A 13,116-nucleotide genomic window follows, 5' to 3' on the forward strand; every position below is an offset into this window, starting at 1 on the left:
TAAGATGATCTTCGCCTTTGGCATCTCAAACGTGGTCGACTCTACCTCTGTTTCAATGGGTGTTTCATTTTCAAGTCGTCAGGATTGACTATCCTCTTGTAGTAGTTGTGCATTCTCCTACCGAAAGGGCCATAACTTCTTCTGCATGGTGGTAGCACATATCTGACACTTGTGCCTGTAATCTCTTTATCATTGAGGATAAGTCAATCTAGTCATCCACGTGCGCTTCTTCATATTGTTGATTCCCAAGTTGTTCTATTGCTGTTGTGTTTGTTCCTGTTCGTGTAATTGTCATAATTCTTGGGACTGGGAACTATATTACAAGTCCCACAGTCACTATTAAAAAATCATTTTTTATGACGTTGATTTTATGTCGGTTGATAAAAAATTGACTTAATGAGTGCCAAAATGTTTCTGCCACCATATACCAAATATTACTCCTTGTGCCAAAGGATCCTTGTTGTTCCTCTCCCTTCTTCACTTTGTTTGAGTAGTGTAATCGAAAAAAGATACATGCAAAAGGTACTTCAACACTCGAGTAACTCGAGTAAGGGTTCTGCCTAAAACAATATATACGGATAATAGATGTGCATTCAATGAACAATGATTTTTACTTAGGGGTCCTGCCCTTTTTATACCAACCTTATTGGACCTTGGGCCTTGGACCTTAACTTGTTTGCATTGATAATCTATCCTCTAAGCAGGATTAGGTGGCTTTGTAACATCCCATTTTTTTCGTATATAAAATTTTAGAGAATAATGATGTTTTATAATTAAATAAATAAAGAAAAATAGTTATAATAAAATAATGGTTTGAGAGAAAATAAGAAGGGTATTTTATTATTCATTTGATGGAGAATAAAATAGAGTTTTTTTTATAAAATAATAAAAATAAATAAATAAAGTAAATAATAGGTCGTGAATACCCCTAGTTATAAATAGCGACATGTTAGGTCAGTTTTCCGATTGACTTCTCAGTCTCCTCTGCCTACCAATTTCGTTTCTTCTCTCTTCCTCTCCCAAAACTCTCTCTTTTTCCCGCAGGTCACCAAACTTGTCTAAAAAAAATGACGATCTCGGACTCATTCACCGTCCGATCGTCGTGAAATTTAAACAGCATGTTCGCAACCTATTTCCGAGCATTATCACCGTTGGGAATTTCGATATCACGTCTGAGATAAGAGAAATACCCCTCTCATTGTAGCATTTTTCTTTCCCGCAGAAACCCAGAGCTGTCTTGGTAAAACTACGATCCCGGTTTCATTAACCGTTGGATTATCGTAAAATTTGGATATGTTGTTCGAAATTAAGTTTCACACTCTTTTACCGTTGGGAATTGTGACATAATGTTCTTGGAGGGAGAAAAAGGAATCGCATGAAGATAGTTCAAATGGAGGCTTTAATCCTTTCTCCGTTTCTCTGACGTTTGGGAATTCTATCGGCGCAGTCAGAGGAAAAACTGGAGGAATCTTAGGGAACCGTTAGAGATGACGCTATCGCTGTGGGAAGACACGTGAGTCCGCTTAGAGGTAAGGGATGAGTTATTCACAGTTGAGGATTAGTGAGAACATGTGTAGGGATCCTTAGAGGATTAAATTGAGGTTTTATTTTGGGATGTTTGTTAAATTGCAATTTTTCCTTTATGATTATAAATAAAATATTGATGTCCTAATGAAGATTGCTTGATAAATTGTGCTCTTGATATTTGTATATTTCGACCTATGATTTTGATATAATTGTGTAATATTATTTGAGGGGTTTTAGTCATCATGTTGTGATAGTCTTTTATATAAATTGTTATATCGAGGATATGAAATGATGATTCAAATTGTGAGTATGTGATGAATTGTAGAATAACATGTTACTTTGAGATTATAATATTGTTATTGAGATTGAGTATAAGTGTAAAGTTGAACATGTGTTAATTTGTGAGATACGTGTAAACATGTGATTGTGGATTGTGACACTATGAGATGTGAAATTGTGAACGAGTTCTAGTTGTGGATAAGTGTGTAGTTGACACTTGATGTGAAATTACTTGTGTTATAAGCTATGAATTGTACAATAATCCGACCAGCGTTATCTTGAGAAAAGCGTTGATGCGCAATGTTAAAGAGAAAATGTAGGTTCCCTATTTAGGAACCAGTGTTAAATCATAGCGCAATTGTGTTGAACGTGTTTAAAACACAAGTGTAAGGTCGTGGGTATTGTATAATTCATGAGCAATGTCTGCATGCAAAAATTATTTTAGGGGTTGGACCTGAATCAGGAGGGAGAGGCCCTGACGGACTCTTCGGAGTGTAGGCCTTGGGGGTCACCGGGTTTGAGTGCTCCTTTAAGTCTATGTTGATCCCATATGGTTGGAGTATTCTCGCAAAACATTGTGACCCTGACTGGTCTCCCTATGATCTTACTTAGTGAGAGTGACCTGACAAACCCATGGTGTGGTGTGTCTTGTTATGTACTCCTAAGTGCCCCAGTGTTGTTTTTCACTGACATGGTACCACATTGCATATAGGCTTGAGTCTTAGTATAATTATTGCATAACGCTTGTGTTTGAATTTCATTGAGTTAACAATTGTGGTTGATGTTATTTTATGGAGTGTGTAAACTTGAATGAGTGTGAATAATGTGTGCGATTTTGTGCAGTAATGTTATTTATATAAATTCAGCTTTAAGTATTATATGTTTCACATGCTCTAATGTTTTATTATATACGAATGTGATAACTCACTCCCGGTGTATGTTTGTGTTTGGGCTGATTGCCACTTTGTTTCAGGTGAGCCTTCAAATGATGAGTCACATGCTAGAGATGGAGAGAATTAGTCTGTGATAGGGGTATGCTCTGATAAGTGTGACATTGGGGCATAGGATTTTACTTTGCATATTATGATTTTCACATGTTATGATTTACTGAATGATACAATTGCGTTATACTTTTCTACTTTAATTTCTTTTTATTATTTATTTAGAGTGAACGACTTTGTTTTGAGCCGGAATAATTTTACCTTTTATTTATATAAAAAAAATTCTATTATGTTTTCACTAAGCAGATGTGGACCTTTATCCTTTTGAATTGATTTAAATTAAATGTGTTTAAAAAGAAAAATTATTAATTAATTTTGCATGTTTTTTTTTCTTCTTTTATTATTATGTGTTTATAATCTTTTAAATAAATTTTGTATGATTTATTTAATTAGTTAGTTATAATTGTAAGGGTAGAGGGTGTCACAGGCTTAATCTTGTAATTATTAATAAATGTGATCATTGTGTTGTGTGGGTGCAAATAAGTGCTTAGACTACCTTGGTCTAATATCTATCCAATATGTTACTTTGGTATCTTGTGAGACCGGATAGGTACTCATAATCCTATCTATTATAATGGGATTGACAAAGTTGCTCGAATTTTTAAGACTTTTGCCAAATAAGATAATCTTGGCTCTTGGGGGGACAAGGTATAAATCAAAAAGTTCAGATATCCATTTAACTTTGTTCACGATTTAGTTTCAGCCGAAGTAGAATTGATAAGTTGTCTGAAATCATTGTCGCACCTAGGATAAATGTTAACTCGTTGGCAAGTGTACCAAATTTGTCACAAGTAGTAAAGTACTCGGAAGTCCGAGTGTCGAATCCACAGGGACTTTGTTTGTACTTAGATTAAAACAAATCCAATTTAAAAGCAATAGATAAAGAATTTAAAATAAAGAGAAAAATATAGTAGATAAGATAGAGATTTAAAAGAAAGGATAAAAGTTTTAAAGATAAAAATAGAAGATAGAGAAGATAAAATATTTAAATTAAGATATGATAAAGATAAAAGAAAATAGAAGATAAAAGATAAGATAAGAAAAGTAAAAGATAAAAATAAAATAAAACCATAATTTGATTAGGTTGGGACCTGGTCTGCCTTGTTTGTCTAGGATGTATGAGTTTATGATTTTTCTTCATCAATTTAGGTGATTCTATCCGACCCAATACGTGCGATCAGCGCGCGTCACGAGCTAAGCGGGCCAAGAAGTACACGCGCTAAGCGCGGGGTGTTGCGCTAAGCGCGCCTACGAAGGCCCAAAGCCCACTTCAGCAGCTATAAATAGAGAGTCAGTCCAAGGGACAAAACACACCACCACAGAATCCCCTCTCCTAGGGGTTTCATTTACTCCCTTTCTTTCTTTTACCCCCTTCTCATTGTAAAGTCCTCGTGACCATGAGTGGCTAATCCCCTAGCTAGGGTCTGGCAGGCCTAAAAAGCCAATGATGTATGGAGCATTTCAAGAGTTATCAATAAAAAGAGGATTTTCTTCCAGGTTCTTTTATTTACCGTTCTTTCTTATTTATCCTGTATTTCAAACCTTATTTTCTGTTAGTCCACTCGGGAAAGGGTAAAGCCTAATTAGGAATAAGGAATGAATATTTGAATCTATTTTAAGGGTTAGTCCACTCGGGAGAGGGTAACGCTTAATAGAACAATAAAAGGAAGAAATTATCGGGTTATCATTAGAGGGTTTTTCTTCCAGGTTCTTTTATCCGCTTTTATTTCTTATTTATTCTGCATCTCAGTCTTTATTTTCTGTTAGTCTTTAGTCCACTCGGGAGAGGGTAAAGCCTAATTAGAGGTAAGGAATGAATGCATGAATTTGTTTTGAGGGTTAGTCCACTCGGAAGAGGGTAACGCTTAATAGAACAATAAAAGAAAGAAATCATAGGGTTCGCATTGACCCGATGCCCATGCTTTAGCAAACATCTGGAATTTAATCTTAATGCATCTTAGTTATTGAGTCTTCACAAAGGACATTTGGAAGATAGGTAATTAAGGTAGGCTTGTCATCATGAGGCATCAGGGGCAAGTAGATGGATAGATGTGGGGCAGAATCAGTTCACTGGTATTGATAACAGACAAATCCTGAATCCATATATCTAAGCTGATTAGACTTGTTAGGTTTTAGCAATTTTATTATATAGATTTTATTCCCTATTTTATCGTTTGAAGTTTCTTATTATATTATTGAGTTTTCTTAAAAGTAGTTATTCTTATCTTTATCATATCACAATTTAAATATTTTATCTTCTATTTTGATCTTTCAATCTTTTATCTTTTTCTTTTAAATCTTTATCTTATCTCCTATATTTTCTTATCTTTATTTTAAATTATTTATCTATTGCTTTTAAATTGGGTTTGCATTAATCTAAGTACAAACAAAGTCCCTGTGGATTCGACACTCGGACTTTCGAGAACTTTACTACTTGTGACAATTTGGTACACTTGTCAACGAGTTAACAAATACCCAAGAGTTTCTTAAATGTTCAAAATCTTATATATTTACGATAGGATAACAACGAATTACTGGACCTATTCCAGATTTAACAGGAGAATTCATTTTTTCAAGGAATTTAAAATGATTCGCAATAAAATAACTTATTTTGATAGAGTATTTGAAAGGAGATTTAATTTTTGATATTTTTATGAATCATTTTGATTGACTAAAACAGTGAGATTTCAAATTCTCTAAAAAAATATAAAATTTGAAATTCTTTTTTCGGAGATGTTCACTCTAACTCATGTTCTTGCTCGTGACTCTTTCTCGCTCAACACTCACAGCTACAGGTGACCAAAGTTTTTATGGTCGATATCGACATAAGTTATTTTTTACTAACGTTGGCCAAGGTTTTTTTGGTCAAATTTTTTTTGTATGATGTCAACCAAAGCTATTTTTTGCCGATATCGGCTAAGATTTTTTTTAGATGATGTTGGTTAGGATTATTTTTTCACTGACGTCAGTCATAGGAAATTTTTGCTAATATCAGCCAAGGATTATTTTGACTGTTGTCATCCAGGTTTTTTCAGTTGATGTTGACCAATGATTTTTTTTGCCAACGTTGGCTAGATTTTTTCTACTGACATCGTCATGGCTAACTTTTGAGTAAACATCTGTTAGGGTTTTTCAACCGACGTCAGTTAGGTTTTTCCAGCTAACATCGGCCAAAACTATTTTTTAGCCAATATCGGCTAAGGTTATTTTTTAGTCGATGTTAGTTAGGGTGTTTTGCCTGATGTCAACTAGATTTTCATAGTCGACGCCGGTTAGAATTTTTTTTCTGACATCGACTAGGGTTTTCTGGCTAACATCAACCAAAGCTATTTCTTAACCACATTAGCTAGGTTTTTTGGTTGAAGCTGACTAGGGTTTTTTCTGCTAACACCAGCTAGGTATTTTTGACCGCATTGGGCATAACTATTTTTAGTCTACATCGACTAGGTTCTTACAGTAGACATCCACTAGAGTTTTTTCTGTCGACATCGGTCAGAGCTATTTTTTAACCAACATCAGTCAAGACTATTTTATAACCGATGTTGGGTAGAGTTTTTTGTCCGACATTGGTCAAGGCTATTTTTTTAGCCAACTTCAACTAGGGATTTTTCGGCCAACGTTGACTTTTTTCAGTCGACATCGGGTAGGTTCTATTGATCGACATCAACCAAGCTATTTTTTAGCCAATATTGGGTAGATTTTTTTGTTAACGCCTACCAGGATTTTTTAGACCGACATTGGCTAAAAATAGTCTTGGTCAATGTCATTCAAAAAGACCCTAGTCGGTGTCAGCCAAACAAACCGTAGTCGACGTTGGTAAAAAAAATCTAGCCAACATCAACTGAAAAATAGACTCAACCAACGTTAGCAAAAAATAACTTCGACTGACGTCAACTAACAAATATTTTCAGCATACTTTGACAACAAAAATCTTATTTGATGTCGATCGAAAAATAGTCTTAGTTGATGTTGGTTTTAAAACATCACTGATTGTGATAAGACAAAACAACTCTGGTTAGAATTATCAATATTTTATATTTGTAAATTATTAAAAATTGAAAATATTTTTTAATTAATATTTAAAATTAGATTGTGTTTATTTTCTATAAAGTTTAATATTGAAATTTCATCTATTTAAAATATAAAATTAAAATTTTGCATAGGAAGGAAATTGAATTGCCCTATCCAAACAAAGAATTTAAAATGGAAGAAATTTGAATTGATTTATCCAAACAAAGTATTTGAAAAATGAAGGAAATTAAAATCAAATTAATTCAAATTCTAAGCATTTTAAATTCCTTGAAATTTTGAAATTCTTGATCCAGACACAAGGTAAATCATTAATATTCATTAACCTCGGAGAAAACCATTTTTTTGGAGTTGTACCAATGCAATCAATCCACAGGCAATATTCCACCACAACTTTGTAGTCTCCCTTCTCTAAGACTACTAGATCTTTCACAAAATAAACTTTCTGGTTCTATTCCTCCTTGTGTCTTCAACATTGCTCCCATGGTTGGTTCAAGAAGAATGAGCTATCATTATCAGTTCAGTCTCGATTAGTTTTGGATTTGGAGAGGCCAAGAGGTGGAGTATCACGACACCTGGCTGTTAAAAAATCTTGACCGTTCAACGAACAATCTGTCCGGAGAAATCGCACCAGAACTTTTTGGCCTCACTCAATTGGGGTCCTTGAACTTGTCTAGAAATCATTTGATGGGGAAGATACCAAGCAACATTGATAGCATGAAAAATTTGGAGTCCCTTGATCTCTCCTACAATAATCTTTCAGGGGAAATTCCTGCCGCCATCTCTGATCTGTCTTTCCTAAGTTTCCTCAATTTGTCATACGATGATTTGATCGGACAAATCCCATTAGGCATTCAGGTTGAGACATTGGATGCATGGAGCTATGGTGGGAATCCCAGACTTTATGGACGTCCTTTAACAAAGCATTTCTCCAAGGATGTAAATCCTGATGAGGCAAAGCAAGGTGGAGCAAATGGCTCTCAAAATGAGTTGCTCTATCTTGGGATTGGAGTAGGATATATTGTAGGCTTAAATGGATTTTGGTATTCTTTGATCCTCAATAGAGCATGGAGACACAAATATTTTCGGATCCTGGATCATATTCTGGACTGGCTTTATTTGTTTGTAGCTCTCAAGTTAAATAAGGTTGGTTAATTAAGAGCAAGTTCTGGATGAAGTGAAAGACCGATTGGATACTTACAAGAAAAGCTTCTTGGAAAAGTGGTAATGCCAAAAGCTACTTTTAAATAACTTATTTAATGTTTGGATGTAAATCTGCCTCTTATTTAAATGATAATGGTGTTTGTCATTTGGTTGTAAATTGTATTTGCATGTATAAGTGCTTTTGTTTAATAAAAATTACTAAAATGGACAAACATAATAGGTTACTTAATTAATTTGAATATTAACAAAAAATAATAATACATATTATTTGAAACTGCTTTGTTGTAATGGTAAGGTTGCTATCTTACAATCAATAGATTTAATATCTCAACTAAACTTTTGCCATTAAGCAAGCAGAAGAAGGTTCCTTACAACGACAAAATGAGTTTTTCACTTGGATTGAGCTGTGTTATCAAGGTTACATCATTGACATTGTCTCGCTAAGAAGAAGAGGAGCAGGTATTTGATTTATAGATACACTATATTCTATATCATCTTGCAACTACTTTTATTTAAGAATTCAAATGTAAATGAGAAAAGAAGTTGTTCTGCATGAATCTGCACAACGATTAAAAAATGCCATAGCATGAGATAAGCATTCATCTAACTGTTAAGTCAATCCCTTAGTCCCTGAGCTAATATGCATGTTGTTTGTCTTCTTTAGTCTGTTGAAGCCTTTTCTTATGTTGGTTCTTTCTGTTGATCTGGTTTGTTTTGGTGTGTTTCTGCTATTAAGCTCACATGTGAGATACCTACTTCTTTATTTTGTTTCTGCGTAATTTCATTATTATTTTATCCTCTGTAATCTCATTCGCAAACATACTTTAAAGAGTAAAAAGTTTATTAAATCTTGCAGTGTTATTCAATTGGGAGTTTGTAAATTGTAACCAACACACAATATTAGAGATTGTTCTAGCTCAGGAAAGAATATTGTCTATCAATGTAATTCAAGGATTATAGTTCGATTGGAATCGGAAAAGATATAAATAAATGAAGAGAAAATTAAAAAAAACTTTATACATAATTTAGATTGAAAAAATGGTGAAAAAATTTCAAACTGATAAAATAAATTCATGTTAAATGATATTTAAATTTAAATTTAATTAAAATATATAGATGATGTAAAGATCATGTAAAATTTAAATGTAATTTTTTTAATTACATATTAACATTACAGTAAATTTATATTTTTTTATAATAAGTATTTAAAAGTCATATATATTTATCTAGCATAATTTTTAATCCAAAAGATCGGTTGAGTAGAATAAGATAGTCTACATTGGTCGGTTGGAGCCCCACTTGTTTCTTTGAAGTTTGAAGGTAAAAATGTAAGTTACTCTTCAAAGTGCTCTTTGAATCCAAAGGCTTCCCTGCCTTGGATTCATTTTTGCACCATCCACTCCTAAATTCCTCCATAAAAAAAAGAAGAATAATTTGATTAATTTCTAATAAAAGTCATCTCTAAGTGTTTGTTTCTCTTGTTCTTGATGGATCAAACTATCATAACTGGGCTAGAGTAATGACCATGGTTTGATGATTTTTTATTTATTTTTTATTTTTATGGAACCATCCCTAAGCCAAATGATCAAGATCCCTTACATAGTGCATGGAAACGGTGCAGCACTCTTGCTCTCTCTTGGATCAATAATTCAGTTTCCCCAGGTATTGCTAATGGCTCAATGATGTGTCAACGGTATGGACAAAAACTCTAAGAAAGATTTTGCCAAGGTGATTATATCAAAATTCTGCAACTGCAGAGTGATTTTTCTTTCTTGGACAGACTGATCTATCCATGCCAAGCTACTTCACCAAGATGAAGATCTTAAGGGACGAACTGTGCAATTTTAGCCCTATCCCTTCTTGTGATTCCTCCTCCACTGGATGTTGCAAGTCATCCAAAACAGTTTAGCATTACTAAAATAATGATTTTGTGCTTTGTTTCCTTCAGGTCATCAATGAAAGCTATGCTCCTTGTCGATCCAAAATCCTTCTAATAGACCCTCTGCCATCCTTAAATAATGTTTTCTCCGTGATTATCTAGAAAGAACACCAATTGAATATTGGCATGCTACCAGAATCTGCTGCCATTGCTGTCCAAAGAAATTACTCCACCCTTCAAGGTCGATGCAAACCCAATTACAAGCTCCCGCAAAACCAGGGTCATCTAAGCAATGCATCCATTTTGGTCACACAAATCACAGTTAACACATCTATAAATCCAAGAAGGCTGCTCACAGTGTCTCCACTAACCTTTCTGCACCAGCAGTTGACAATGATGCAATTTTTTTTTTCTAGTTTGAGTAAAGAACAAGTTCAAAGCCTTCTCGCATTACTTCATAATGTTCGTCCCACTGCCATGCCCATTCATCCAACTTGACCAGCTCAAATAACCTATCAATAGCATTTTCTCACTCTGGTAATTGCTCATCGATCTTGGATTCTGAAGCCAGTGATCATATTACCTCTTCCTTACACTTTTTTTTCTCTTCTTACGTGATCATTAAGCTAATATTAGTTTCCTTACCAAATGGCCAAATCAAGAATGCAATATACAGTGGTACTAGGGAGATATAAGGTTGGTTGGGTGGTTAAGAAAGAAGGGAATGAGGGAAAGGTCGTGGTTTCGATTCCTACTGTTAACAAAATCTAACAAACTATCAATTAATATTTGCCCATAAAAAAAATATACAGTTGTACTATAATTTTGACTGATTCTTCAATTCTGTATGATATTCTTTACATTAAACATTGACCAAAATCTTATCCCGTCGTCAAGCCACCTTCACTAACAATTTGTGCTTTATCCAACCGAGTCCCTCCTGGAAGATGATCGGCACTGCTAAAGAATCAGGAGGTTTATGCACATTGATAATCCCTGCAAATAGTGATTGTAACCATTACCCCTAGCCAATAGTGGTGTTTCCCTCCTTAATGTTTGGCATTATTTATAGGCTAGGCCATCCATCTACTTGGTATCATACTATTCAAAAACAGATTTGTAAGTTTCCTTCAATTGTACAGAAAGCATGTGATATGTATATCAATTTTCAAAACAAAAGTAGAGTTACCATTGAATTATAGCATTTCAGTTACAACTTAATTTGGGGTCCCTATTCCACCCTTCCATTCAAGGTCGGGTATTTTTTGACTAATTTTATTACGTGGTAAATTTTGTTTTGGAAAGAAAACATTATTAGCATCGGCAAGGAACAATGGTAGGAATGACATCACTGACAAGATCACTTCCTGGCACATATATGAGGACATGTGTTGCTCCTCCCTTGTCACATGGATCCTGATGCTGATGAGTACTGACGATGCCATGTTGCCAGAACTGTCTAAGGTAACATCTGAGAAAATAGTTTCAGTTTCGGACAGCATTGCAATGATATCTTCCACTTCCCTCACCACATCTAGCATTCATGGTCTCTCTTCTGGATTATCTTGGCAACAACTGAGGGCCAGAGTCATTGCCTTTCCTTTCATTCCTGCAAACTCTTTTTAACTTCTATCTTGTTCACTACTCAAATGGATGAAATGACAAGACAGTTATGAATTATATTAAGAGTTAAGACTGCCCCTATGAACATGATTTCTTTGGAATAACATGACTACCTCCACTAATGGAAGTAAAAATTGATAGTTATAAGTATTTGTGTAGGGTGAAGTTATAACTATTTGAAATGAATTTTTTTCCTCCCTCAATTCAGTAGAAGCATACCAACCATTAAAAACTCTCCAGTTGTGTGTCAATTTGTCAGAGTTCTGATTTGAAAAGCTATTGAACATTTACCAAGAAGATATTCTAAATTGCATGAGCTTGAAAAATATATTTATAAATGAAGCCCGAGACGGGAGAACAGAAAATAGTTATTATATATGCACAAACAATACTATAAAATAGGTATCTATTTATATTTGTAATAGATAGCATTGATAATTTCAATACAGAAAACTCCAACAATTTTATACTAGAAATTCAGTCTCTTAGGGTGCCATTGGGCATGATTCTCAAACCATCATCAGAACCAAGAGAAAAAGTATCTAAGAATAACAGCTAATATGCAAAATCTATGTATAAACTCAGATTATATTTTGATTCCAAAGATAACCTTTCTTGAATATATTAAAAAATAAAAAAAAAATCAAGAAAAGAATTACAGTCCATATTGACATAACTTATAATCCAGCAACAGATTCAATACATAAATTTGTTACCGCATTCAATTTATTTCCCCTTATTAGTGATAAGCTCATCTTTCATATGAGAGCTTAACGGCAGAGACATGCCAAACCAGATCAACAGAAAGAACAACACAAGAAAAATCTTAAACAAACTGAAGAAGACAAACATCACGCATGTTAGCTCAGGGACTACGGGATCTGACTTAACATTTACATGAATCTTATCTTTTGCAATGTCAGTGTGTTTAAACATAATGCAGATTCACGCAGAATAAATTCTTTTTTCATTTACATTTGAATTTTTAGATAAAACTAGTTGCAAGATAACAAAAGTGTATCTATAAATTAGATACCTCGCACACCTTCTTCATTATAATATCCAATCAGTGAGACAAGATTTCAATGATTTAACCCTGATAAAAGCACAATCTCAGCCGAAAACTCTTTGTTCTTTGTAAGGAACCATCTTAGCTCCTTTAATGGCCATAAAAGTTTCATAAGATAAAACGCCTTTATAGACATTGCCATAACCTCCTTGGCCAACTTTAATTGAGATATTAAATTTGTTAATACGTAGCAGCCTTATCATTACATCAAAACTCTCTCAAAATATATATATATATATATATATATATATATATATATATATATATATATATATATATTAATTATTTTTATTTAATATCAAATTACGTAACCTTTTGTTTGTCCATTTTAGTAATTCTATTAAACGAAAGCACTTACACATGTAACATACAATACCAACCAAATGACAAACAACACTTAATCATTTGAAAAAGGACTTAACTAGATGTACATCCAAACACAAAATGAGTTATTTAAAAGCAGTCTCTGACATTATCACTTTTCCAAGAAACTCTTCTCTTATTAGTAGTACTTTCTAAAAAAAGCTCATCCAAACAGTCCTTAC

General features: G+C 33.8%; 1 protein-coding gene across 1 annotated transcript; it reads left to right on the forward strand.

Moving 5' to 3' along the window:
• Positions 1–7,232: 7,232 nt before the first annotated feature.
• LOC106796244 (receptor-like protein EIX2) lies at positions 7,233–8,054 on the forward strand. Its single transcript, XM_014767850.3, has one exon. The coding sequence runs from the start codon at positions 7,524–7,526 to the stop codon at positions 7,989–7,991; it is 468 nt and encodes a 155-aa protein (XP_014623336.1). The 5' UTR covers positions 7,233–7,523; the 3' UTR covers positions 7,992–8,054.
• Positions 8,055–13,116: the final 5,062 nt, after the last annotated feature.

This window comes from Glycine max, chromosome 15 (genome assembly GCF_000004515.6).
Source record: "Glycine max cultivar Williams 82 chromosome 15, Glycine_max_v4.0, whole genome shotgun sequence".
Taxonomy (NCBI): Eukaryota; Viridiplantae; Streptophyta; class Magnoliopsida; order Fabales; family Fabaceae; genus Glycine; species Glycine max.